The 27,225-nt window shown below is 43.1% G+C and overlaps 1 protein-coding gene across 9 annotated transcripts in view; it reads left to right on the plus strand.

Moving 5' to 3' along the window:
- The window catches only part of TEAD1 (TEA domain transcription factor 1), a 278,487-nt gene that overhangs the window by 179,512 nt on the left and 71,750 nt on the right, over positions 1 to 27,225 (plus strand). For 4 of the 9 annotated variants that reach the window (XM_030918362.1, XM_030918360.1, XM_030918363.1 and 1 more), the window contains 2 exons: positions 15,708 to 15,772; positions 18,296 to 18,358. In XM_030918362.1, the coding sequence (XP_030774222.1) occupies positions 15,708 to 15,772; positions 18,296 to 18,358 (128 nt within the window). Of the gene's footprint in view, positions 1 to 11,706; positions 11,720 to 15,707; positions 15,773 to 18,143; positions 18,207 to 18,295; positions 18,359 to 27,225 lie in introns of those variants that run through there. The other 5 variants (XM_030918357.1, XM_030918359.1, XM_030918358.1 and 2 more) reach the window with 3 other exon arrangements.

Here is a 27,225-nt window from a genome sequence, read left to right on the forward strand (position 1 = left end):
CTTTCGTTGCCACTTTGTCTCAGCTGTGCTTATGGGTTCCTCTTTGATTTCTTGGAGCTCAAGAGGAGGAAAGATTCATGGGTATTTCTGCATTCCGTAAGCATCCAACACAATTGTGAGCTCCTTGAAGGCAAGACCCCGTTGCATTCTTCTTTGCATCCCCAGTGCCTGCCAGCACAATGCTTTCTCTGTCTTCCTGTGACTTCCCCCTCCCTTTCTGCCTGCCCATTCAAAGAAGACAGTCACTGCCTCCCATGAGCCATGATGTCACTTATTCAGATATTTTTTCTTTCAGGAAGAGACTCAAGTCAGCAGTGGCAATATCATTAAGTAGCACATTCTTCATACAGGGCCAGAGGTTGGGAGAATGGAGTAGATGGGAATAGGATGTGGGTCCTGCCTTCACAGAGCTCACAATCTGCCAAGGAAAAAGCAAAAACAGGCAGAATACAGTGTAGCAAGCTTGTGCTAGCAGTGCGCACAAAGTATGGTGAGCGGGAGGGGCAGACCCAGCCCACTGCTGGGGAGTGAGTGGAGGAAGTGCCAGCTGCAGAGGCCTGGCAGCTCAGGAATCATTGTTAAGTATATTTGGTGGGGTGGGGGTGGGGGCAGTGGCCATTTCACACAAAGGAAATAGCACCCAACATGATAGGAATAAGGATTTTTAGAGACAGAAGTGTGTGTAGAGAGTGGCAGGAGAAAAGACAAAAACTGGTTTGCCCATGTAACATTTTAAGATTTTACAGACAGAATGTGTTTATGTGTTACCTAGATCATTAGAAATTTATTTTATTTTAGTTTAGTTTAGTTTTTAGAGACGGGGTCTTGCTATGTTGACCAGGTTGTCCTTGAATTCCTGGCCTCAAGCAATCCTCCTGTGTTGGCCTCCCAAGGTGCTAGGATTATAGGTGTGAGCCACCATGCCCAGCCTGGAAATTTAAAAGGAGGAGAAGAACGAGGTGACTGTCCTGAATCTAAAGCTCAACCGAGAAAGGTGATTTTCTTGGTTTGCTTGGTCAACTCCAGTGGGAGGCGTGTATCTTAGGCACTGCTTTCTCTGTAGTCACTGGCTGATATGGGGTTACCTCTGGCTGCTGCTAGTTTTGAGATAGGTCAGATGTGGCTAGGGCAGTGGGGTCAATGACCCAGAGCATGGCAACCCTAGGAGGAAACATCTCTGGGCACCTGTCTCAGGCCCTTCCTCAGTACATCTCCTATCCATCTAATTGTTCTGTCTTTGATTACCATTGTTTGGCTTCTAGCCTCCTTTCTCTTCCTAGACCATAAACTCCCTGAGGGCAGAGAGTGTGTATTATTCCAGCGTGTTTCTCTTCTAGAGCCTGGCACAATTCATTTTATATAGAAAATATTCTATGAATTTTATTGAATGGGAGAGGGGAGTGCCTTGGGGCCAGATTATGTAGGCCTTGGATGCTTAGAGTTGAAGCCTTATTCTGTATTGTGGATGAGAAATTAGAGAACTTTAAAGTGATGTGTGTACAATTCAGTCCATTTCATGGCTGAATTTTGCCCCCATCTAAGATTTTGTTCTCATTAAACGCTTAACAGTTGGTCTAATGTTAAGGAATAAGGAACTTGGAAGACAAAGCTGGGTTCAAATCCCGACTGTACTGCTTAACTAGTTTGGGAACTTGGGCAAATTTCTTAACTTCTTTGAACTGCAGTTTTTCAGCATGTATAAAATGCTGAGCTAGGTAGAATTAGGTGGATGTGAAGGTTAAATCTGTGGTATATAAGCACAGTGCTTTGGCCAGGTGCAGTGGCTTATGCCTGTAATCCCAGTGCTTTGTGAGGCTGAAGCAGGAGGATTGCTTGAGGCCAGTAGTTCAAAACCAGTATGGGCAACACAGACCCCATCTCTACAAATAATAATAATAATAATAATAATAATAATAAATTAACTGCATATAGTGGCACACGTCTGTAGTCCTAGCTACCCGGGAGACTGAGGTGGGAGGATTGCTTGAAACCAGGAGTTCTAGGTGGCACTGAGTCATGATCGCACTACTGTACTGCAGCCTGGGCAACACAGTGAGACCCCGCCTCAAAAAAAAAAAAAAAACCCGCAGTGCTTTGCATAGTTATGCATAGTAGATACACAGTGCATGTCATTGCCCAACTTTCTTGCTTTTTTTTTCTTTCTTTTTATTTTGAGATGGAATCTCGCTCTGTTGCCCAGGCTGGAGTGCAGTGGCGCTCTCTGGGCTCCCTGCAACCTCCGCCTCTTGGGTTCAAGCGATTCTCGTGCCTCAGCCTCCTGACTAGCTGAGATTACAAGCACATGCCACCAGGCCCAGCTAATTTTTTGTGTTTTTAGTAGAGATGGGATTTCACCATGTTGGCCAGGCTGGTCTCGAACTCCTGACCTCAAGTGATCCCCCTGCCTTGACCTTCCAAAAGTGCTGGAATTACAGGTGTGAGCCACCATGCCCTGCTTTGGCCCAACTTTCTATAGCCTCGCACTATCTCTAAACCCTGCAATAGTGTTTCATTTAGCTTATTCCTCAAATTTCAATTTCTTCAAATTGAGTGCATTTTAAAAATGTCATTGCTTCTCATCATACTTTCCATATTATTATTAGATTACTGAGTGTCTAGACATTTAGGAGTATCTTCAGCATGTTTTCTAAGCAGCAAGTCGTCCCTGAGCATGCCATTTTGACTTAATGGTTGCATGACTTACCTTTGTGTAGCTATTGTTATAGCAGCTTCGGAAGTTGATACAATTCTTCTGGTGATAGTTACGTTTTTACAACAAGAACTAAATACTGGACGTCCAGTGAGGGACATGCTGTTTAATGCAATGCCTCCAACCTATTCATAGGCTTTAATTTACAGTCTGTCACAAATTTTAAGAATTTTGGCTATACTTACCCTCTGGCAAAAACCTCATTCCTGCTATTTATTCACTGAAGAATCCATTTCAAATTAAAAGATGACTGTAGCAAGCATGTAGCCTGCATAGTGCCCTCTTAATGTTAAGATATCACAATAAATGCTCTGTTTACTTGGGAACAATTTTTAGGACCATAACAGTTTGAAAATTGAAGAGGATGTAAAGATTGGAAAAGATGTTCAATTTCAACAGCATTGTAACAATAGAAGCATCATGGGTTTATACCAGATGCCATGTAGTATGGTGTCCTGAACAGGAAGCCTTTTTTAAACCCCTTTTAGGACCTTATATATCAGTTCAAGCAGTGAAGACATATAAACCCGGTGCAGTGACATTACATTACAGTTAGAGAACTGGGCCACATGCGGTGACACAGGGCTATAATCCCAGCACTTTGGGAGGCCAAGGTGTGTGTATCACCTGAGGTCAGGAGTTTGAGACCAGCATGACCAACACGGTGAAACCCTGTCTCTACTAAATAACAAAAGATTAGCCAGGCATGGAGGCTCATGCCTGTAATCCCAGCTACTTAGGAGGCTGAGGCAGGAGCACAGCTTGAACCCAGGAGGCGGAGGCTGCAGTGAGCCGAGATCGTGCCATTGCACTCCAGCCTGGGCAACAAGAGCGAAACTCCATCTCAAAAATAGTTAAAGGACCATTTTAGAGCCCCTGAAGGTGCTGGAGCCTTCCCATTTTCTGTTACTAACGCATATAGCAGCTCTCCAGAGTAGGAGCTGTTATTTCCATTTTACAGGTAAGGAAATAGAGGTCTAGAGAAGTTGAGCAAGTTTCCCAAGTTCACACAAATCATAAGTCCATTTTCCTCAGAAAAATCTAAACAGTCATACCTCTGAGTCAAAGAACCAGAAATCGGCAGCATTGTATCATTAAAGATTCTTCATTAGAGACTAGCAGTGTTTAGCACTTCAAATGTGTGGATTTCACACTTCTCTAAGGCCAAATAATTAATAAATAGAGTGCTCTTAGCAAAGTTTTTCATTAACAAGACTTTCTTGGGTTAATGTTAAGTTAGCTTTTTTTTGGACCAGGTCCCTATGACTGTGGCTTAGGGAAGTGGCAGGGGCATGGGTGTAGAGCATGAAGAAGCAACGAGCATGTGTTGGCCATAAGAGACCAGAACAAAGGTCTGGAAAATTGTGCCACTTCTCACTGAAATAGTTGCAACTTTAAAAGGATTTACACATTTCAGGTGATACTGGCAGTGCTGTCTAATTTTCATAAACTTTTTCTAGATCTTCAGATTTTCTTTGTACAAAAGAGGTGAGCTCATTCATTCGTTTATTAAAACCATTTATTGAGCAAGACACGGAAAGAAAAAGTATTTCATGATCTCACTTATATGTGGAATCTTTAAAAAAAGTCGTATATATACAGAGTAGAGGAAAGACAACAATGAGGATACTAAGAACCAGAAGAGGAGAGTGGAAATGGATATGTAGGTCAAAAGATACAAAGTAGCAGATATGTGGAATGGCCAAGTCTAAAGATCTAATGTACAACATAAGGACTATAGTTAGTAGAATTATACTAGGCACTTTTAGGAGGATTTTAGCTATTCTTGTCACACACAAAAAATATGCGATGATAGCTATGTTAATCTGCTTCACTATAGTAGCCATTTTATTATCTATATGTATCTCATAATATTATTTTGTAAACTTCAAATATATGCAATAAAATTTATTTTAAAAAGAGAAAAAAATGGCCGGGCACGGTAGCTCATGCCTGTAATCCCAGCACTTTGGGAGGCCGAGGCAGGCAGATTACCTGAAGTCAGGAGTTTGAGAACACCCTGACCAACATGGTGAAACCCTGTCACTACTAAAAATACAAAAAGTTAACCAGGCATGGTGGCGGGCAACTGTAGTTCCAGCTGCTTGGGAGGCTGAGGCAGGAGAATCACCTGAACCCGGGAGGCAGAGGTTGCAGTGAGCCGAGATTGTGCCACTGCACTCCAGACTGGGTGACAGAGCAAGACTCCATCTCCAAAAAAAGGAAAAAAAACAAAACAAAAAAATTATTTATTGAGCACGTACTTAATAGCTACCAGATCTGGGGTCACAGAGAACCAGACAGGTGCTTTACCATGGAGCAGTCACTATCGTAGGAGGTGGGTGAATAGTCTGTAGATAAGTAATGGCAGTGCAGCAGTAGCAGGGGTGCATGCTTAGTACTTGAGGTTACAAAGCAGGAAATGACTAACTCAGTTTGGATGGCTCCCAGCAGACATCGGGGAGAAAGTGTTCCAGGTGGGGCTTACGGGGACAAATAGGAGTTTGCAGGCAAAAGAGAAGAGAAAGAACATGTAAGGATAGGTCGTTCCACAAAGGCATGGAGGTATCTTTGGAAAAGAATGACAGTGGTCTGGGGAACTCTGTGAAGATCCACGTACTAGAATAGAGGAGCCTTTATACAGGAGTGGGCTCTTAGCTTTAGGTACCAGGCTAAGGAGTTTGTGTTTTGCTTGTAGTGGATGAGGACCTGTTGGAATAGGAAGGCAACATAACTAGATGTGGAGGTGAAAGAAAAGGTAAATGCCTGCAAGATGAGTGGCAGGAAATGTTGGGCCCCTGAGAGCCTGTGGGTAGCAGTCTATTTAGGTCACAGTTGGGGGCAGCAAGTTCAGGTTCCATTAAATCTCATCTTTTTTCTTTCTTTTTTTTCTTTTTTTTTTTTTTTTAAGACAGAGTCTGACTCTGTTGCCCAGGCTGGAGTGCAGTGGTGCGATCTTGGCTCACTGCAGCCTTTGCCCCCTTGGTTCAAGCAGTTTTCCTGCCTCAGCCTCCCTAGTAGCTGGGATTACAGGTGTGTGCCACACGTCCAATGAATTTTTGTATTTTTAGTAGAGATGGGGTTTCACCATGTTGGCCAGGCTGGTCTCGAACTCCTGGCCTCAAATGACCTGTCCGCCTTGGCCTCCCAAGGTGCTGGGATTGATTACAGGCGTGAGCCACCATGCCTGGCCTCCATTAAATCTCATCTACACTTTAAGTGTATGGGATACCAAGATGTAGAAGACATGGACTGTACCTTGAAGAAGCTTGTAGTCTGTTACACAGGGAACTCAGCAGAGTCTGATTGTGGGCGGTGCCCTGACACATGAAGTAAGGAACTATGAGACCAGGAAAGAATGGTGAATCTCATGCTGCTTGCCTAGTTAAGAGTCAAGCCATCATTCCCCTCGTATACTAAGTGATTTGTTTTTAACTCATAGCACATTTTGTGTCACTTTATAATATTACGGTGTTTCCCAGTCACTGGTCTGGTGAAGTGAGCTCTGGGCACCTGGCTCCCTGGCTTACCCCTCTCCATACACTTCACGTCTAGCACATGTTTCAGGCACGTGTCAGGTGAGGTTTCGTGGAGGAGACATCTGAGCTGGACCTGGAAAGATTTTCCTTGGTGGTCTTAAGGGGTATTGCAGCTATAATACCTTAGCATGGCAGGATGGGTTCAGGAAACTGGAAGCTTGATATGTATTTTGATGGTGGTAAAATGAATTAAGGTGGTGGTGGTGTGTCATGAAAAATAGTTAGGGGTCAGATGGTGGGGACAATACTGAGCATCATACTAAAGCAGTTTATTCCTTTAGATGTGGGCAGTAGGAGCCATGGAAGGTCTTATAACTGAGAGCAGTGTTTTAGGTAGCTGTGTAGAGGATGGATTAGAAAGAAAAATGATTGGCCGGGCACAATGGCTCACTCCTGTAATCCCAGCACTTTGGGAGGCCGAGGCGGGTGGATCACGAGGTCAGGAGATCGAGACCATCCTGGCGGACACAGTGAAACCCCGTCTCTACTAAAAATACAAAAAAATTAGCCGGGCGTGGTGGCGGGCCCATGTAGTCCCAGCTGCTCTGGAGACTGAGGCAGGAGAATGGTGTGAGCCTGGGAGGCGGAGCTTGCCGTGAGCCAAGATCGCGCCACTGCACTCCAGCCTGCGCCACAGAGCGAGAGACTGTCTTAAAAAAAAAAGAAAGAAAGAAAGAAAAATGATCAGAGGCATAGTTACAGTATCAAGGCTAGTGAAACTATTCATTAGAGGATTAAGAAAGTAAGATTATGTGACGTCTCTTTATTGCCTCATAGAGAGTGAGCCACTAAGAAAACTTCATTCATATTTATGTTTCATCTAGAAATAGTTACAACAGAAATAACTTCTATCTAACATAGCAGTGTTGTATTTACTACGCAGCCTTAGACATTTTTACGTGCTCATCTCTTTCAGACTCTTGTAACCCAATGCAAATGTGTAGTTTGTAAGCAGTTCCTCTAAGATGCAGGAGTTCTATGGAGTCAGCACGTGATAATGTTATCAGCTGCCGTTGACTGATACAGACTCCTGAGAAGGTGGGACTTGAGTTATCGCCAGACACTTGCAGGGATATGAGATAGAAGTTCTGAGTAACCAGGAGTTAACACAGCCTTTCTCTGCACGTTCTTTCTCTGAAAGCTGTTTTTTATAAGCCCCTGGGTGAATGCAGACACATATTTTCTCCAGGGATTGCCATTGTTTACCACCTGAGGGCCGTCAGTCCTTCTAGTTTGGGAACAAGTAGTATCAGCCCCTGACAACCCTGAATGGGTGGCCTGGCCGTTTCTGGTGATTTTCCACATTGGTGCTGATTTCTGGTCAATGATTTATATTGGGGATTAACCGAGACCTTGCTGTCTGAACTTTCTCATTGGACATGCTGTGAGACTGGTTCAGAGGCTGTTTTTCATGAGCCTGTCCTTACACCTAATCTTAGCCTGTGCCCCTTCTCCCTCTCTGGCTCTCCGTCCCTCTCACTCCGTCATTTACTCCATCAGTATGTAACCACTGAGGACCTGCTGTGTTCTCAGCACTGGGTGCACAGTGATGAGCAAAACCCAGTTTGTGCTCTAGGCTCCTGTAGACTTCACTGTCTGGTAGTAGAGGGATGGGCACATGTTCATCTTGTAGTCATTCAGATAAATGGAACACAGTAGCCGTGCTACATGCTGTGAGCGAGAGGTGTAGGGTCCTGTGAGAGCGCATGTTAGGGTGATCTGACCAGTTCTCATGGGTTAGAGTTCTTCCAAACAAGACATAAGCACCTCCAAGGTAGAGATGGCATATTTTCTTTTTCTTTCTTTTTTTAGACAGGGTCTCACTCTCTTGTTCAGACTGGAGTACAGTAGTGTGATCTTGGCTCACTGCATGCTTGAACCCCTAGGTTCAAGCGATCCTCCTGCTTTAGCCTCCTGAGTACCTGGGACCATAGGCAGATGCCACCATGCCTGGCTGATTTTTTTTTTTTTTTTTTTTTTTAAAGAGATAGGGTCTCACTCTCAGCCAGGCTGGTCTCAAACTGCTGGGCTCAAGTTATCCTCCTGCATCAGCCTCCCAAAGTGCTGGGATTACAGGCGTGAGCCACTGCACCCAGTTTGAGATGGCATCTTCTTACCCCCATAATTTTTGCATGTTGTTTGTGTTCCATCCACACATAGTCCATGTGTGACCAGTGAATGACTGGCCAGCTTCTGTAGGGCTTTCTTTTCTACTGTTGCTGGGACAAGTTGCTATGGCATCAGTGTAGAAGAAATGGTTAATTAGTAGCTTCTCACAGGTTAATAAATGTTCTTTACTGCTTCCTCTGGCAGTATCCACAGATACATACCTCCTAGATCTTCAGGGGGATGGATGGGGAGATAAAACACCCCCGTTCTGTAGACCTCTCCCAAGACAGTGACATGTGGTTCCCTCAGTGTCCCCTTCATCTATACTTTTTGGTTGTTGGCTTTCTTTTTCTTTCTTTCTTTCTTTTTTTTTTTTAGACAGAGTCTCGCTCTGTCACCAGGCTAGAGTGCTGTGGCGTGATCTCAGCTCACTGCAACCTCTGACTCCTGGTTCAAGCAACTCTTCTGCCTCAGCCTCCCAAGTAGCTGGGATTACAGGCATGTGCCACCATGCCCAGCTAATTTTTGTATTTTTAGTAAAGACGGGGTTTCACTGTCTTGGCCAGGCTGGTCTTGATCTCTTGACCTCGTGATCTGCCCACCTTGGCCTCCCAAAGTGCTGGGATTCCAGGCATGAGCCACCGCGCCTGGCCAGGTATTGGCTTTCATATCCTAAAATATTTTTTTCCTTTTGATGAACCCCAGCTGATAAAAACGGACTCCATGGGCTGGGCACAGTGGTTCACACCTGTAATCCCAGCACTTTGGAAGGCCAAGGCAGGAGGAGGATCACTTGAGACCAGGAGTTTGAGACTAGCCTGGGCAACATAGTGAGACCTCTGTCTCTACAAAAAAAATTTAAGAATTAGCCAGGCATGGTGTACCTGCCTGTGGTCCCAGCTACTTGGGAGGCTGAGGTGGAAGGATCACTTGAGCCGGGGGGGTCAAGGCTATAGTGAGCCATGATCATGCCACTGCACTCTAGCCTGGGCAGCAGAGCTAGACCTTATTAAAAAAAAAAAAAGAAAGGAGTGGTGGGGGCATATGACTAGAAGGCAGTTTAACACTGTCTTGTAGAATCTTGCCTGAGAAGTTTCTTTGTAAATCACTCTCCCCATGCTTTGTGCTGATGCTGGCGTGGGTCCCCTGTGGAAGACATTATTCTTTGCTTATTTCCACTGGGTTATCTTTTTCCTTTTTTTTTTTTTTTTTTTAACTTTACGTTGATGATCTGGTGCCAAACTGGGACTACAGCGATGTAGGAGCCTCTTTTCTGACCTGAAGAATGACTCGGTCTGTAAATGTTGAGCCACCTGGGAAAGGGAGGCAGAGAAGAGATTCCTGTCATTGGTTCTTGTTGCCAAGGACTTTATGACCTGATTGCAATCATGACACGTGCTGAAATGATATCACATAGGGCAGAAAAAGATATGCGTTACCAGCAAAGAAGCCCAGGTCAAAGGCTTTGAATGTTTAGGGAAAGGGGAGGCCACCACCAGCTGGAAGGCTCATGAAGGATGAGGCGTTGGGAAGATAGGCAGAAACCAGACATGCAGAAATGGGCAAGGACAGTACAGGCCATGACAGCAGTTGTGCACCCACGTACAAAGTTCAAGGTGTTCACAGGAAGCATTCGATAATCTAGTAGTACTACTGGACTGAGTTAGGGTTTGTGGGGTGGGGGGTATGTGGAAGACCCTTGTTTGATGTAGCTTTGGTCTAGCATTCAAGGGAAATAAGCTTTCTGATTTTCATTGTTTTAATGTGGAAGAAGGGGGTGGAGAACCCTCACGCATCCCTCTCGGTGAAGGGAAGGGGCCAGCAGATGTTTCCTTAGAGAAGCCAAGCTAGAGCTCCTTCCTAGGCCCAGGGCAGTCCAGTCCTGCATGGGTGTGAGTTTGCCTTAGGACTGGCCATGGCCCGGGAAGAGGAGCACTGCATTTGTTGCTTCTTTCTTGGTGGCTCCCTGACTCCATTCAATTACAAAGTGGCTCTTACACTGTTAAAGCTTGAGTGTCTCTGGGCTACAATTTCTAGCCACAGACCTTCATTTGCTGTGCCTCAAACATGACCTTGAGGCCACATCCCATTATATATACAGCCCACAACAACGTTAACCGGTCTTCTATCTGGTAAGGCAAGCACAGTGCAAACTCCATGCTTTTCTGCTGGGATCTCTCTCTGTATTGCCTCTTTAGCAAGAATTTCCATGGCAATCCAAGATGTAAGAGAAGCCAATGATGGGCTCACTTCGAACTGTGTTATATTATTTAGGGGAAAAAAAATAAAATGAAATAAAAACTAGATTACAGTGCCTGGAGAGGATCACAGTGTGAAAGTGACAGGTCAGGCTGTGTTTGTCCTTGCTGCTTATGTGCAGCCAGTGGGAAAAACAAGGGCATCTACAACTACAGCATCTGAGGCTTAAAAAAGAGGTGACATATTGTGCATTTCTAAAGGAATTTTTGTGTTACAGAGAAGCTTTATATCTCTCTGACACATTAGACAGGTGTGGTGTAAGGCACAAAGGAAGACGGTCCCTAGGTGACTGCAGGATTGTTTTAGGAAAATAATAATTTAAGTTAACTTTATTGAAAGTCATTTTTGTAGCATCAGGTTTACTGAATCAAGCACCTCTCTCTCTCTCTCTCTCTCTCTCTCTCTCTCTCTCTCTCTCTCTCTCTCTCTCTGTGTGTGTGTGTGTGTGTAGATCATGGCTGCAGCAGGACTATGCTGTGTAGCTTGGAGAACCACTTTCAGTTACATCAGTGATGGTGCTGCTTATCTTCTGGCCCTTAGGAAATGCTGCATCTTAGTAACATATTAAAATCCAGGGCTGTGGAATCTGTAAGCTCACCCCTTTGGAGGGCAGGGCTGTAGAAATACACATAGGTGCCAGTGCAGTGGCTCATGCCTATAATTTTAGCACTTTAGGAGGCCAAAGTGGGTGGATCGCTTGAGCTTAGGAGTTCGAGACCAGCCTGGGCAACATAATGAAATCCTGTCTCTACAAAAAAATGCAAAAGTTGGTCTGGTGTGGTGGAGCAAGCCTGTAGTCCCCATGAGCTACCACAGTCCCATGCTACTTGGGGAGCTAAGGCAAGAGGATCGCTTGAACCTGAGAGGTTGAGGCTGCAGTGAGCTGAGATCGTGCCACTACACTCCAGCCTGGGTGATAAAGTGAGACCCTGTCTCAAAAAAATAAAAAAAGAAGGAAATATAGGTAGGGCTTAGGATGTCATGTCAGGGCCACTGACAAGACTCTCTTCAGAACCTAGTTGATATCAACCATGCATATACAATCCCAAACAGCCAAAAAGATCTTCCAGAATTGTTTGGCATGGCATACTTCTTTAAATGGGTAAGTATAGTTTAATTCTGGAAACATTTAGAATTAAACATAGAAAATGTTAATAGAATTAAAACCATAGTGTTAATGTTTTTGATTTAAAGGATTTATGTATATTTGATATTTCAAGTAATTAAAAAAATAATTTGGCCTAGATAACAGATCAGCCTGTATTTCCAAATTAAAATGTACAATGAATTAGCTGATTTAAACATTTGATTTGGGGGAAGGTTGAAATTGTACTAGTTTTATAAGCAATATTTTAGTGCATTTAAGAGAATTTATTAGGTTTCTAAGACTTGTTTCAGGGAAGATTTTATAATTTAAAGCAGGTAGTTCTAATATTTAAAAGAAATAATTACTATTCATGGCTTGAAACACAGATGAAAGAAAGAACATGGGTTTTTGAAAAGTGAGCTTGCTCATCTGAAAAGCAAGGACATGAGAGTTAAGACGAGCTTTTAATGAAATAATGACTGCAGCATAATGCCCAGGCCACAGTACTCAGTTAAGGACCTGTTGAAGTCATAATTTTTAGAAGTCACTGAACAACAGGATACGTTCTGAGAAATACATCATCAGGTGATTTTAGTCATTGTTAGAAAATCATCAAGTGTGCTTACGTAAACCTAGATGGAATAGCCAACTACACACCTAGGCTGCAAACCTGTGTGGTGTTACTGTACTGAATACTGTAGGCCATTGTAACACAATGGTAAGTATTTGAGTATCTAAACATAGAAAAGATACAGTAAAAACATGCCATTATAATTTTATGGGACCACCATCATGTATGCAGCTCATTGTTGACCAAAATGTCATTATGTGGTACATGATTGTACTTCAGTCAAAGTATGAGTTGACACTGTTTAACTTTAAGGGGTGCCATTTGTATAGGCTGTGGTACAGAGTCAAATAGGGCTGTCTTGGATATTGATTTTATTCTTTCAACCCCAAGTGCTGCAAGAAATTGAAAATTAGTTCTATAGGTTTTGTGTCACACCCATCAAACTATTCCATCTGTTTTCCCAGAAAATAAGCAAGTTTGAGGGTAGGCGACATTTTTGTCATCTGGACAAGGTTCAGACGAAATTGTATGTAATACAGAGCCCTGGATCTATTTCACCTTGGCCACTCAAATAGCCCTGAACAGGATGCACAGTGAGGCCCCAGGCTAGAGGATGCTTGGCTTGTCTGCAGACGTTGTCATTTAGCTCTGGCTTCTGGTAATTAGGTACTCCTAGCTGGGCTCTGCTGTCAGCAAGCCTTCGAGACAAATTGCAAAATCTGTACAACCATCTGAGAGATGGAGAAGTAGATGCAATGACACTACAGGGGATATTGGTAGTTCTCAAAAGTTTGAAAGAGAATGCTTGGAAAAGCAATCCTCAAAACTGAATTTAGAGGTCCTTTTTCTGTGGTAAAAGGGTTCAGTCACAGAAGCAGGATCTGAGAAGATCTTGCAAGCAGGAATGATAGACTGAATCTAAGGGGATGAAATGGAGTAGAAAAAATGTAAGGTTCTGTTTTGAGGTCTGAAAATCTCAGCTATGCATTAAAAAGACTGGAAACAGGGGTAGGGACTATCCAAAGAGGAACCCATATGAAAAAGACCTAGAAGTTTAAGTTGGCATATATTGATAATTTATTATGCTCCTTAAAAATTTAATGCAGTGTTTGGCTGCATTAACAGAGGTAGAGTATTTAGGATGAGAGAGGTAATAAACTCACTCTGATGCTGTAGCAGGAGCACTGCCACACTTCTGGACTCCAAGCTTTGAAAGGAAAACAGACAAAGGATGGTCACAGGATGGTGTGTGGGAGTGTTCCAAAGCTTGTCAGATAACAAAGGAACACAGAAGGTTTAGCTTGTGTACAACTCCAGGAGGACCTGAGAGCTGCCAGTAATATCTGAAAGGCAGTTATATAAATAAAGGACTGGACTTCTTGTTAAGAGGAACAGGAAGGATCTGGGATGAAAGTTAAAGCAGACCCCCCAAAGAAGGGTCTTCTTATTCATAAATATGTTCTAAGATAGAATGGGCTACTTCCTCAATTTTAGAAGTGCTGACTTAGGCTTATGAGAACTTAGACTTTCAGGAATGGGCATGGATGACCCAGGGATACTTTCTAGCACCAAGATTTCATGATTCCTTTGCCTTACGGTGATGACCATGTCCTGCACAGTCCCAATACTGGCAGGTGGTGGGCAGAGCCATGACTATAGGACATTCTAGGCAGTGATGAGAGAGTCTTTGGAATTCTCAGCCAAGATTTCCCTAAGGACATTTTGATATTGGTCTTCAGTGTTTCCAGTTCTTTAGTCTGCTAAGGAAGATCTGGGGGATATGGTCACTTCCTTTCAGTAGAGGCTGTGTTATTTCCTTATTCATTCTTTTCTCTGTGCCCAGCAGTGTGCTAGATGCTAGGGGTACTTTGAGGAAGAAGACAGAGTTCTTCCCCTCTTCAAGTATGCAGTATACCTGGGAAGAAGTGAGGCAGCAAACACAAATTTTACAACTAACTATAAAGTTATAAATACTGTTACAGTTTGGGTACATCCTAGGAAGGAGAAGTGCAGTTCGTGCCACCATGGGGGTGTAGAGCAAGACAACCAAACCTAGTTGGGCAGTTAGAAAAGATTTCCCCAAGGGAGTGACATCCAAGTGAGGCCTTGAAGGAGAAGTAGCATTTAGCACAATTGTCTCAGGCTGGTAAAGCACATGAGTGAATGCCACAGCAGTGGGCTTCAGACTTGTTCTTGACCAAAAGAATTTTTCACAAGGATGGAGCTGAGCTGATACAAAACCAGCCAACAGTAGTGCTATGAAATGGTGGTTTTCCATTTACTGTATGGAATATCTAGAAATAATTTCAGTTCTTGGTATTTAGAGCAAGTTGAAGTCATAAATAGGACCTGCTCAGAAGAACCTATGTTTGTATGTGTGATTTTTATTTCACATGGTATCTTAGTGATACATTTCTCTGCTTAGCTTCTGGGGATGTTTTTTCCTATTATATTATGGTTTTCTGAAGTCAAGTTATCTAAGACTTCTCAGTTTCCTGGTGGGATACGGATAAAAGGTTTTTGTTTATACTTTTGGGCATCGTTCTTTCCCCAGAAGGTTATATAACTTGGAGAAGATTGAGTCATTTTTTTCACTGACTACCTTTAGGGGATGTCTGCTTTTGTACTGTTAGCTTCTTGTCATTGCAGGGCTTCCATGGCCACAGCAGCTCATTCATTCTCTTGTGACTGTGATTCTAGCTGGAGTTAACTATCAGTAGAAACTTGAATGAGAAGGAAAATGAATATGAACGTGAATATGAAAAATCAAAGATTAGAAGAGAAGTGGGTTTATTCCCAGACAAATCCTTGTTTGTATTTGTTGCTTATATGAGTGAGCCACCACCCATTTCGGTATCAGCATACAAACAGATAAAAAGGCACATCTTAAAAAGATAAATTTCGGCTGGGTGTGGTGGCTCACACCTATAATCCCAGCACTTAAGGAGGCTGAGGTCACCTGAGGCCGGGGGTTCGAGACCAGCCTGACCAACATGGAGAAAAACCCCATCTCTACTAAAAATACAAAATTAGCCAGGCGCGGGATTACATGCCTGTAATCCCAGCTACTCGGGAGGCTGAGGCAGGAGAATCACTTGAACCTGGGAGGCGGAGGTTGCCGTGAGCCAAGATCGTGCCATTGCACTACATCCTGGGTGATAAGAGTGAAACTCCGTCTTAAAAGAAAAAAAAAAAAAAGATAAATTTCTATTCTCAGATGCTGGTCTAAGTTTAAATTTAAATGCCTTTCATCTTAATTTTTCCTGGTAAACATTTTTACAGACAATTGTGCTGTTTTATTTTTCTAGCATTAGTAAACACATAGTTGTAATTTTAAAATTCTTGATTCTGAATTCTGTTTCTTGCTTTCAGGGGCTTTGTTGGTTTGGCTTTTTGGTAACCCACCTCATGGTAAATTCTTCTATCTTTCAGGTAGGAATGAATTGATAGCCAGATACATCAAACTCAGGACAGGCAAGACGAGGACCAGAAAACAGGTAAAATAACCCACCTGGAAATTGTGCATGTCAGCGAATGGCCCACAAAGGCATTTTGGCTGCAGTGGCTGGCTATGCTTTGGCTCCTAGGAGCCCCCAATTTGAGTTCCCTGTAAGGACGTCAGTGTTGGAGGTATTTTAAATTGGCTCAGTTTTCACTGTTCATCATTTCAGTGACCCTTTATTATGTGGTCTTACAAGTTCCTTTTATACTCAAGTGGGAAAGTGTCACTGCTAAGGACGGTGTATGAACTGCTCCTGTGCAGTATTTCAAAGCTAACATTTCTTTCCCAAAATGTGTGCCTGCGAACATTGCAAAAACTGCAGGTGCAAATGCACTTGCAGGTCATGAAATTTTGAGATTTTGTGCATTGTAAAATCCTGGAACGATTATATATTAGTCATAATTTCAATGAAAAAGTAACACCAGCAGCCTTGAGTACTGGCCTTAATGTAATGCTAAATGATGTGAGTCCAGGGAACTGTTGCTTTTTAAGCGATGGCTTTTTGTCAGTAGCTGCTGTGACTGAAATGAAGTTACCAACTTCAATACCTCTGTGCAGAGCAGTATCAGGAATTCTCTGCCCTTTGTCAGAGTTCTGCCTTCCCTCATTCTTTCAGATGTAAAACAGCCCAAATCTCTGACATGAGCCAGATTAGAATTGGAACGGATGAGAAGTTAGTGTTTAAAACCAAAAAAAGAAAGGAGGGGGGAAAAAACCCCAAAAAACCTCATGGGTGAGTTGTTAACAGAAAATAATTAATTATTTTTTAATGTTGATTTATGCTGAATGATACGGCATGAACCTTAAAAACTGTAATCAGACCAAAAAGCTAGCTAAACTGTGGTCTCATTAAGATTGAGCAGCAGATTTCAGTTCTCTTCCCAGTGAGGAATTGTTTTCATGAGTGTTTATAACGGGGAGAGGCTCTTCCCCAGGAATGCTACTTGTGCCACAGCCTGGGAGCCTGGCTGCTGAGTCAGCACAAAGAGAAGTGGCCTCCTGCCAGCGCACAGAGGCAGCGCATTGTCTGTTTGGGGGATGCTAGTGGCCCTCATCAAGTCTGAGAATCACAGAAGAACAAAATTTGGGTGAAAACAAGTAACAGCAGGAGCCAGATGGAGGGGTGAAGAGGATGGGGGAGTTTCTGCTTCTCTGTACTTAAAAAAAGAAAAGTACCAAAGCAAATTGGAAAAAAGAAAAATTGAATGATTGAAGCTCAAAGACAAAGTTAAAGATAAAAGGACCGTTTATTATAAATCCTATTTTAGAGTCGCTGGAGAGTTGGAAATGGGGTAATCACCACGCAGTCTGAGTCGCTGAACTTTTAAATGGAAGATTCTAAATTTCAGAAACCAGCGGATCTAATCACCTATATACTGACAGTGCGGGACCTGGGCTGTCTGCTGGTCTGTGAGCTCTGGTCATTTGCCCGGTGACCCTTCACTGAGGGACTCTTCTAAATTTAACCAAGTCCCACTGAAAGAGATGCAAATTTTAGTGGAATCATTGTGTTTCAGAAGCTGGGCTTGGCTACATTTCCACGCCCTGGCGTCCTGGGGATGTTTTTAGGCAGCAGTTGGTGATACCTCTCCAATGTGAATTTGTTGTTCAGCAAATCCATGTGGTTTTCAACCCAGATTTTTAACAGGATGGCTGGCTGGCTGTATTCACACATTTCGCTTTGTAATAATATGCAAATCCACTTGGCGCCCAGTCAATACCCAAAAGAGTTGAAGGATTAAAGATATTTATAAGGGCAAAAAAAAAAAAAAAAAAAAACCAGCTCTGCTAACTGGGTCTTTCCATTTCTCTTTGAGATCTAATTTACATGTCAGTATTATTTTAACATTTGCTACAGAATCCAGAGCTCTTAATGAGATCAGAATACAACTGACAGCTTCAGCTTTTTGATTCTGCAGAATGTGCTAATTTATGGATAGTCTCTTCTAAATTGAGAAAAAGGGATTTTCCCTCCTGATATTGAGAAGCTATAAATATTTTCATTTACCTTTACCCCCACCTTTTTAATTTTAGAATGAAAAGATCCCCTCTCATCCCTCCCAAAATTAGTTTTTCCCAGTGCCCATGATTTCTCTCGGGTGGGAAAACTAAGATGAGTCTTAATTTTCATCCTGAATCAAGTCACTGCAGTGATGACCCAGTATGAAAAGCTTAGAGCAGCGCTGGGGGCTTGTGTCTGGCTGGGACTGTGTACTCCTAACTGCAGAGCTTTGTTGAGATGCAAATAACCACCCCCCCAACCCCACCCCAAAACCCTCCCAAAGAGTAGCGATTTTATATTTGATTTCCTTTTTTTGTTTTGTTTTGTTTTGTTTTGTTTCCCCTCATAAACCCGAACAATGTAGGTGTCTAGTCATATACAGGTCTTAGCAAGAAAGAAAGTTCGAGAAATTCAAGCCGCCATTAAGGTACGTCTGGCTTGCCCACTTGTAGGGGGCTTTTCATCTCCATGGTTACAGGCTTTTCCTTTGTTTTCCTCCCTTCCCCTACCCTGCAGGTGTCTAGTCACATTCAGGTTCTTGCCAGAAGGAAATCTCGTGATTTTCATTCCAAGCTAAAGGTATGCGCTTTTCTGCTTTTTGGCTTGTGGTTGCTATGCATCTCACTTCCTGTTTTCCATGGTGACTGGTGAATGCCTGGTGCTGGGATTCTCGTAACCTAGTTTCCTTGCATGTGAGAGCTGTTTACATTTCTTTGTGTTTAATCTCTCTGTTTCTGTACTAGCCTCACATTAAACTCAGTGTGTGCGAGCGCGTGCGTGTGTTTGCGTGTGTGTGTGTGTGTGTGTGTTCCTAATAACAATGCAAATGCAGCAGAGAGCTCTTCTTGATAACTTTTCAGCACAGAAACGTAATTTTTTTTTTTTTTTTTTTTTTTTTTTTTTACCTTAAGATGTCCACCAAGCAGCCCTGGGCTAGAAAAACTTAAAAAAAGAAAAGTCCAGAGATACAAAATTGAGTAGAAATTCTTTAGAATCATTTCCAAAGTGGTCATGAAATTACCTTTTAAAAAAATTTAGAGATTATTTTAACTCATGCTTTTGATGTATTTTTAAGAAGACTTATAAAAAATACGTCTTTTTCATGCATGTCTCTTTCTGCAGAGTATTTTCAGCGAGATTTCTTCCACATTGCTTTCTACTGTTTTTTAAGTGAATGGCGCTCTTATTAAGAGAAATCTGAGGAGTGGCCTTTAAAAAAAGATAGATCTTCGAGGTGGAAAAGCTCTTGATCAAACCCATTTGCAGTTTCATTTGTACTTGAGTTTACTTACTTTTTTTTTTTTTACTTGTACCTCATTTTTCAGTCTCAAAATATATTTTATAGGAAAAATGGGGGCATTGATAATTTTTTATATACAGCTTCTTACTTTTTCCCTTTATAAAATTTACAATAAAACATACCTGACTTTTATTTTTCTATAGTGCCCTATTTTAGAAATGCAAAGGGATTATAGTTTGCAAGGAGGAGCCTTCGTTTATAATAAAAATTGATTTTGGCCCATATTGATAACTTTCCCCTGTGCCTTTTTTGGTTTTGTTCTGATATTTTTCTATACAGTAATTAAATTTGTGTTTTTGTTCTGAACTAAAAAACAGTACAGTTTCACACTTGAGTGGTGAACACTGCGACTCTTCCCAAAGTCCTTCTACTTTTTTTTTATGCAAACAAGGCTGGCTGTGGAACAGGACAAGTGATTAGGAAGGAGCATTTGGTGTGCCCTCTGCAGTGGGCAGCATGCTGGCTCGCTCGCACGTGTGGCTGATGGTGGCTGGCTTTTAGCTGCACTGGCTGAGCAGTTGGAAGACTAAGATAACTTTATAGATCCTGCTTTTTAACCAAAGGTGCAATACTCTCTATATGGATGTAACTACCCCAGTTTTTGCTCAAGTTCTGACTCTGTTTCTAGTTTCTCTGAGCTAATGAATTAATGTTGTACAAAGAAGTTTACAGATAACAATGTTATTTCTATCTGTGATGATATGAATTGCTGTATTTCTGCACCGTCTATGTGGTTCCTGTGGACTTACCAGGCACACAGCCCTAGACTGAAAGCCCTGTAGGTGATGAATAAAGCTCTTCTGTTCAGAAGGGATTCCCATGGGATATAGGAAGCAGTCTTTTTCTCACTTGGTGAATTTTAGAGTTTTCTTCCATAGAAACAATTTTTCTGTTGCTTTATACATGTACATATGTAAAAATACACAGCTGTATTGATGCTTGTTTCTAAAAAAATTAACAATAATAAAAAAGAAACATTCCCTTGACTTTCAGCCCTGGGCCACTCTCTTTTGGGGCAGGCACAAGGAAGAGACAGAAACAGAAGCAGTAGGATAGCAACTGGCTCAGCATTTAAGCTCCAAGAACCACCTCCGTCTTCTTGTAGTTTCTTTCCTTCTTTCCTACCATATTGTTCTTGGAAAAATGGAGTCCTTTGTTTTTCCATCTGCTAATACCAACTGAGTGTTCCAGGCATGGTGCTCACTGTGATGGGCAGTTAACAGCCAATCTCCTATTCAGGGAGCTGGCCATGTAAATGGGAATGTAAACTAGAGGAGCACTTTGGGTAAGTGTTAGCAGGAACAGCCGAAATGAAATGTGGGGTGCAGGGATGAGCTTCCTGAAGAGTGTACTGTTACTTTTGGGAATTGAAACAGGAAAGACAGCCTAATACGTGCTCCCTCATTTAAGCTCACTACAGTATTCTGTTTTGGGGGCATGATACTGAGGAAATGGGGGCTGAGAGAGTATAATTGACTAGTCACAAAGCCTTCCTAGTAAGTGGTGAAGCCAGGATTTGAACTCAGATCTTTTAACACCCTGAACGAATTGTTCTTTTAGATACAATTTTATCTAGTGGAGGTGGGCAAATGTTTTCAAGCAGAGGGCTTCACGCCAGCACACTGTACCTAACCCTGTCATCCCTCACAGTCTTTGGGACTGGGCATTCAGCCTTTGCTACCAGCCCTTCACTTGGCATCCACATTTTAACTTTGAGCCCTTGGTCAAAATGTGGACTTAATTTGGGTTGGTGCTGTGAGGGTCATCAGTAACTGGGGGGATGATATGGTCCTGGAGACAGAACTGCTTGTCACTACTCTGAGGGCATTAGGACAGTCGCAGAGAGTGAGGCTGGCTGTCACCTGCTTGCAGGAGTTGGTGCTGCTTTCACTCCCTCCATGAACTTCACTCCCTCCATGAACATTTTATCTCAAAGACCATATACTTAACCTTCCTAACCAGCCATTACCAGGATATGGGCTCAACTCTGTTGGTGTCCCAGCTCCATCCATACCCCCTTGTTCAGCTCTGGAGTCTAATAGCACATTTGTGAGGAGGCAGGGACAAGCATCTTTACCAAGGTCATCATGGGGTCAGGCTGATAGCCATGGTCTTTTTGGCCTCCCATACTAGCTAATGAGATAAACTTGCTACAGAAAATTGAGGTCATCCCAAAAGACAACAAGGATAGCTTCTGGGTGGGTGGGGAGCAGCGGGGGAGTGGCAGGAAGTATCCAAGCTTAAAACAGACACTGTGCTTTGCCTGGGAAGATGTAGAAAGGCCTCCTGGAGCAGGTGGCTGGTGGCCGACCATCCCAGTAACTACCCCTGCAGGCACTGCCGTAGCCAGGCTGGTCACCACTTCTCCACAAACTCAGACATGGAAGGGGTAGACAAAAGTCTGTGCTCCTCATTTGAAGACCAAAGCTAGGCTTGCATTTGTCTGTCCCTCTGTGGAGTTGGAAAAGTGGCTTACCCACAATGGAGGCCACTGCCAGGTGTGTCTTCCTTGTGAACCTTGTTGCTTATAAGCTTCTCTTTACTTTCCAGGGAAGGGTGTGGCAGAGTTCTTTGGCCTGGTGTTTTCTAGCCTTTTTAAAGTAGCAAAACTCATGTTTCTAATGGAAACTTTCTCTCTCAAATCCTTAGTAATGGCCTCTTGGGCTATTCCATTGAACCAGGTTTGAAAAACCACCTGTTTTAGGCAGAAGGAAGAGGAGGTGTCTACCTCCTATGCTGTCCCTTCCAGCCTTTACAGACAGCTCCTGTGTCCCATTTAAAGCCCATGTTTTTAAGTTCTGTAGTTTCTAAGTTCTGCCATGTTCCTCGGAAGAAAACAGACTCCAGGAGAGAGTGGTCATTTTGATGTCACATTGATAGATAAGTCATCCTAGCTACAAAAGTTACTCTTCTGGAAATCTGTTAGAATAAATTCTAAAGGTCAGCTTTATGCTTCTGCTAATTGGCAGTTGTTCTCAATGTGCTGTTTGTGTACTAGATCACCCCCAAAATGTGTAGACTTAAATTTTAGTAAAGAAAAAAATTGTTCTAGTGAAAGTCTAAGATTTCAACATAGATTTGAACTTGAAAGGCATAGGAATGATTACTGAATTCAGTCCAGTGGTTTTCATTGAGAACCCAAGTGTGTTCTAGGTCCTTTTGTAGATGTTGGGCAATAGAATTGAATCCAGAGTTTGTGTTCTTGAGGAATGCTGAAATTTTCTGTTACTTTTTCCAGTGGGTATCCACAGCTAGGGAGCTCTGCAGTAGAAATTAAACAGGATAGTGCAGAGGCTGACCAAGTGAAAAGAGTGATTCATTCTGAGAGTGAGGGAATTAAAGAAAGCTTCACGGAGAAGTGTCGTTAGAACTAAACATAGTTGAAGTCAGAGAATTTCCATAAAGTTGGGACTATCTGGGGGACGATGAAGAACAGTGTGTAGTTGGGGGCATACGGTGGGAGGTAAGACTGGAGGAGCCTAAGGGAAGGGCCCTCGATCATCCCACTGAGGAGCAGGGATTCTTCTGTGGGCCTCGGGGTGTACACAGGGCTCATACAAATTAACACTCTGAAAAGACCTCCCTAGCCGGGTTTTGCAGGATAGCTAATAAGAGGGAGGCCAAGCCGGAGTCAGGGAGGCTAACTCCTGGGCTGCTTTACGAGTGGGGAAGAGAGTCGCAGGCCAGGACCAAGGGCCAACCCACACCCTCGGGGCTGCTTAGCACTCATCCTTGGCTGGCTCCCCGCTTCAGTGCTCTCTGCCCTCTCTGTAGTCTTTTCTACTCATTGTATTTAACGAATAAATTATAAGTTCTGTCCTTATGAAGTCTGAAAAGTATTGTGTGCCAGAATTTTTCAGAAAGATTTTCAATAGCAGCATTTAAAAATTAACTTATTAAAAGTTGGGTTCTCTTAAAGTAATGGTAATTAACTAGGAGTGTGCATCAAAATTAACTATGAAGTGTTTGTTGCAAAATCTTATACAAAATTTAAACAGTACAGAGAATAACATATTAAACACTCATGTTTATACTATCTGGAATTGATCATTTTCATTATATAAGATTTTTTTTAATGAAAAATCAAGTGGCAAACGTTATTCTGTACTTTTTCCTCTACCTACCCTCCTTCTTCAACCAAAATTAATCTTTCTTTCCTACCACCCACAGTGTCTTTCCTTGCCATTTATTTCCCTTAGAAAATCAAATGCAGTGAAAACTCTCTTCTCTTTTTGCTCCTAGATTTTTGCCCATGGTCCTTTTTTTTTGAGACAGAATCTCACTCCATCGCCTGGGCTGGGGTACAGTGGCGCCATCTCGGCTCATTGCAACCTCCGCCTCCCAGATTCAAGCGATTCTCCTGTCTCAGCTTCCCAAGTAGCTGGGATTACAGGCACCTGCCATGACACCCAGCTAATTTTCGTGTTTTTAGTAGAGACAGGGTTTCACCATGTTGGCCAGGCTGGTCTCAAACTCCTGACCTCAAGTGATCTGCCTGCCCCAGCTTCCCAAAGTGCTGGGATTACAGACGTGAGCCACTGTGCCCAGCCGATTTTTGCCCAATTGTCTACCATGAATTTGTGCAATAGCCATTGGCACCAACATGAGACTTTTCCTCTGGAATTTTTAGCAGCTTAAGTTAAGATAGACTCGGCCAACAATTTGATTACCTTGGATACAGACCATGACTGCAAAGTAGAGATACGAGGTCCAGGAAATATAGGGGATGGTTGAACTAGAAAGGGAGTAATGCGAGGAGACAGTGAACCAGGAGCAGAGAAGCTGGGAGAGTAGAGACAAGGCGCCGGTAGATTGAAGCTGAGATTCAAGAGCTTGGTAAGATGGAGAACAGGGGAAAAAAAAAAAAAAAAAAAAAGCATTTGTGGCCAGAGCATAGTAATTTTGGAAATTAAATTTATACATGCAGAGTTGTGGGGATTTTCTCTCCCCGCTCCCCCACCCCCACCCCCCGTGAGGTTGGGGCATTTTCAAAATGTCTAGGACAAGGCTGGGCACGGTGGCTCACACCTGTAATCCTAGCACTTTGGGAGGCCGAGATGGGCAGATTGCCTGAGCCCAGGAGTTAGAGACCAGCCTGGGCAACACGGTGAAACCCTGTCTCTACTAAAATACAAAAAATTAGACAGGTATGGCAGTGTGCACCTGTAGTTATAGCTACTTGGCAGTGTGCACCTGAGTCAGGAGGATTGCTTGAACCTGGGAGGTGGAGGTTGCAGTGAGCCGAGATTGCACTGCTGCACTCCAGCCTGGGTGACAGAGCAAGAGACTGTCTCCAAAAAAAAAAAAAAAAAAATGTCTAGGACAGAAGCTAGAGTACTAACTACAGGCCTAGAAGAGAGCTTAGCTTTGAAGGAGTTGTTTCTCAGTGATGGGAGTGCTGTGTGTTTGCCTCCTACTCAGACAAAACATTTTTGACCCACTGCTCTCAAGGGGGGTAGGTTTTATAGATGACCCATAGCCCATAGCTGGGCCTGAGTCTAATTCTAAAGTGTAAGATGAATCCGTGCAGTTGCAGTGTGAAAGAGGCTTCTAGGCCTGTGGAATATCCATTTAAGGACCTGAAGACGCTGAGTTAGAGGTCTCCCTTGGACCTTGTGTCACCAACTGCAGAGATAGCAAGGTCACCGACACCAGCTTTACCTGTTGTCTTCCATCTCGCCCTTTCCCTTAGTTTAGTCCCTACTGGCATCTCCAGTGGAGTAGTGAGAAGCAGCAGCATGTCTGAGGATTAGCTCACAGCCTTAGAAATTATTCTCTACTTCGAATTGTTTCACTCACCGTTAATTCATCAAAAAGTCATTAACTGTTCTTTTAAGCTCCAGGGATTTATTATCCTAGCATGTAGAAAGAATGCAGAAGCGTTCTTCATGTGTTAAGCAGTCTTTTTCCTACTCAGAGTTTCTTTGTAGAGTTCTGTGCCTGAGTCTCTTTCTCTGTATGTTCAGTTGCCCTAGGAAGTTGTTCAGACCCCGCTCAGAGTCCTTCTTTCCCCATTAGCAGCAAAAAGGCAATCCTTTCTTGCTGTTTTCAGAAGCTTGTGGCAGCCACAGCCAAGGTCTAGGAAGCACGACCACACTGTGGGCCATCTCCATCTTCCCATGAAGATGGGCCAAACCACCTCTGGTTCACTTCTCGAGTGTGTTTGGGTGAGTGTATGACTCGGGACAAAACTAAGAGGAAAGGAAGTCTTCGCCATGCCCTCCCCTCAGCAGGAATACATCTTATGCAGTAGATGTATTCATACCAGGCTCTGAATGTGTACTGAAGAAAAACCTGTACTTGCTGACATTGCATCATCCCAGTAGAGCAGAAAAAGACGTGAGCCCCTCTGATTATGTCCAGTCGCTGGTGACTAATTTATGAGCTACATGTGCTCCCCCAGGGCCGTTTTCTTGTTCTCGCCCTGGTGGCCTTTGTGATTTGATTTCTGAACAAGCCATTCTTTCCAATCTGCTGTTCCTTCCAATAAGCAGAGAGCTTAAAGTTCAAATTGTTGATTTAATTCTTTTGAGTTCAAGAACTTCACTGGGGCATTGCTAAAGTCCACACTGCTGAATCATGTTTGTATCATCACTGATTCCATCCAGGAATGGGCCTGTCCACAGGGAAGGTAGACATGCTTCACTTCACTCTGTGGTGCCCCGTGAAGCCCCTGAGCCACTCTGCTCCTTCAGGACTTGGCTGTTAGCAGTACAGGAGGCAAGGAAAGCCTGAGCAACAACCTCCTTTGTCTGTGTCTGCACCAAGACACTTGGCCTTGTCACAGGATTTGGGAAATGATACAATCTTTCCTGGCATTTCCCAGTCTTCAGGGGGAGTTCTTTTGCATTTATGACATATACGCTTTCTCCTCAAAGATATTTTTATTACCTTGTTTTTAATTTAACTGAACAAAAACTAAGATTGGAGACAATTTCTCAGGCTTCAGTTAGAACCACTTACCAACAGTGTGGTGATGGAGAAATTAACGATGGGAGCCAGAGCACTGAATATGTAGATAAAGATAATTCTGTGTGAACTGAGCCAGGTTTGGATTTTCTTTTTAAGGGCAACAGTAAAAGCCTCATTCTACATTTTTATGTCTTCATAGAGAAAACCCATTGTTAATTGGCCTCCAACTTAGATAATGCCCTAGAGTGACATCAGTTCGAAAGATTATCTAGTGAGGACTAGGGCTCCTGAGCTTTTCAGATCCCGAGCAGGATCCAGCCTGGAAAGCCAGTCAGTCACCTGGGCCCTGTAGACTGCAGGCTCACCCAGGGCCAAGGCTGCAGGCACCGTGCTAAGTACTTGAAGCAGTCCTGAATGGAAGTGTTTTTATCTTCGATTTGTAAATTAGGACGCAGAGGCTTGGAATAGTTAACTGACTTGCTTAGAGTCACAAGTCTGAAGTTAATCCAGGGATATCTGGTACCAAAAGCCAAGCTCTTCCCAGAGAGTACTAGTCCAGGATGAGGTTCATTTTGCTGACTTGGGATGCTTTGTGTTGTCTCCCTCCACTGAGCTCTCTTCATTGTGTCTGTATGTTTGAAGGAAACAAGATAAACAATGGGAGCAAGGACTCACTCTGGGACTTAACTTGAGCCTGGAGCCAGTTTGGGTTCCTCTGGCTCCTTGCTGTCACCTCCTAGAGAAAAGTGGGCTAAGGTCAGAAGGGTGCCTTCTCCCAGACACCTGAATCTGGCATGAAGCTGTCCTAAATCCCAGGCTTCCTGGGAGAGAGTCATGAGGCACACCTATGAGTTTACTCATCTATAATTCTCATCTACAATCCTTTATGATGTGAAGCCCCACATCAGAGTTAAAGGAAACGCTGTTGACAATTATAAAATACCAAATATAGCTGAGTATATTTAAAAATGAACAATGGTAAAAGCCTTGAAAATTTTTCCTTGGATGTGAATGGAGTCTTTGGCATTTGGAAATACAATAAGATGAATTAATTGCTACTTATTAGGCAGCAAGTCAGGAGAAGCGTGAATGTGCCTTCTGTCCTCTGCATTAGCTGTTACCTGACCGAAATAGCCTCCTTTTGTATTTAGTACTGCCTTTTCTAATGATAAGCAAATTAGATATCATAGCTAGAAAAAAAAATAAAGTGCCCTCCATCCTTTCTCCAAAACCA

This window comes from Rhinopithecus roxellana, chromosome 15, assembly GCF_007565055.1.
Source record: "Rhinopithecus roxellana isolate Shanxi Qingling chromosome 15, ASM756505v1, whole genome shotgun sequence".
Lineage (NCBI taxonomy): Eukaryota > Metazoa > Chordata > Mammalia > Primates > Cercopithecidae > Rhinopithecus > Rhinopithecus roxellana.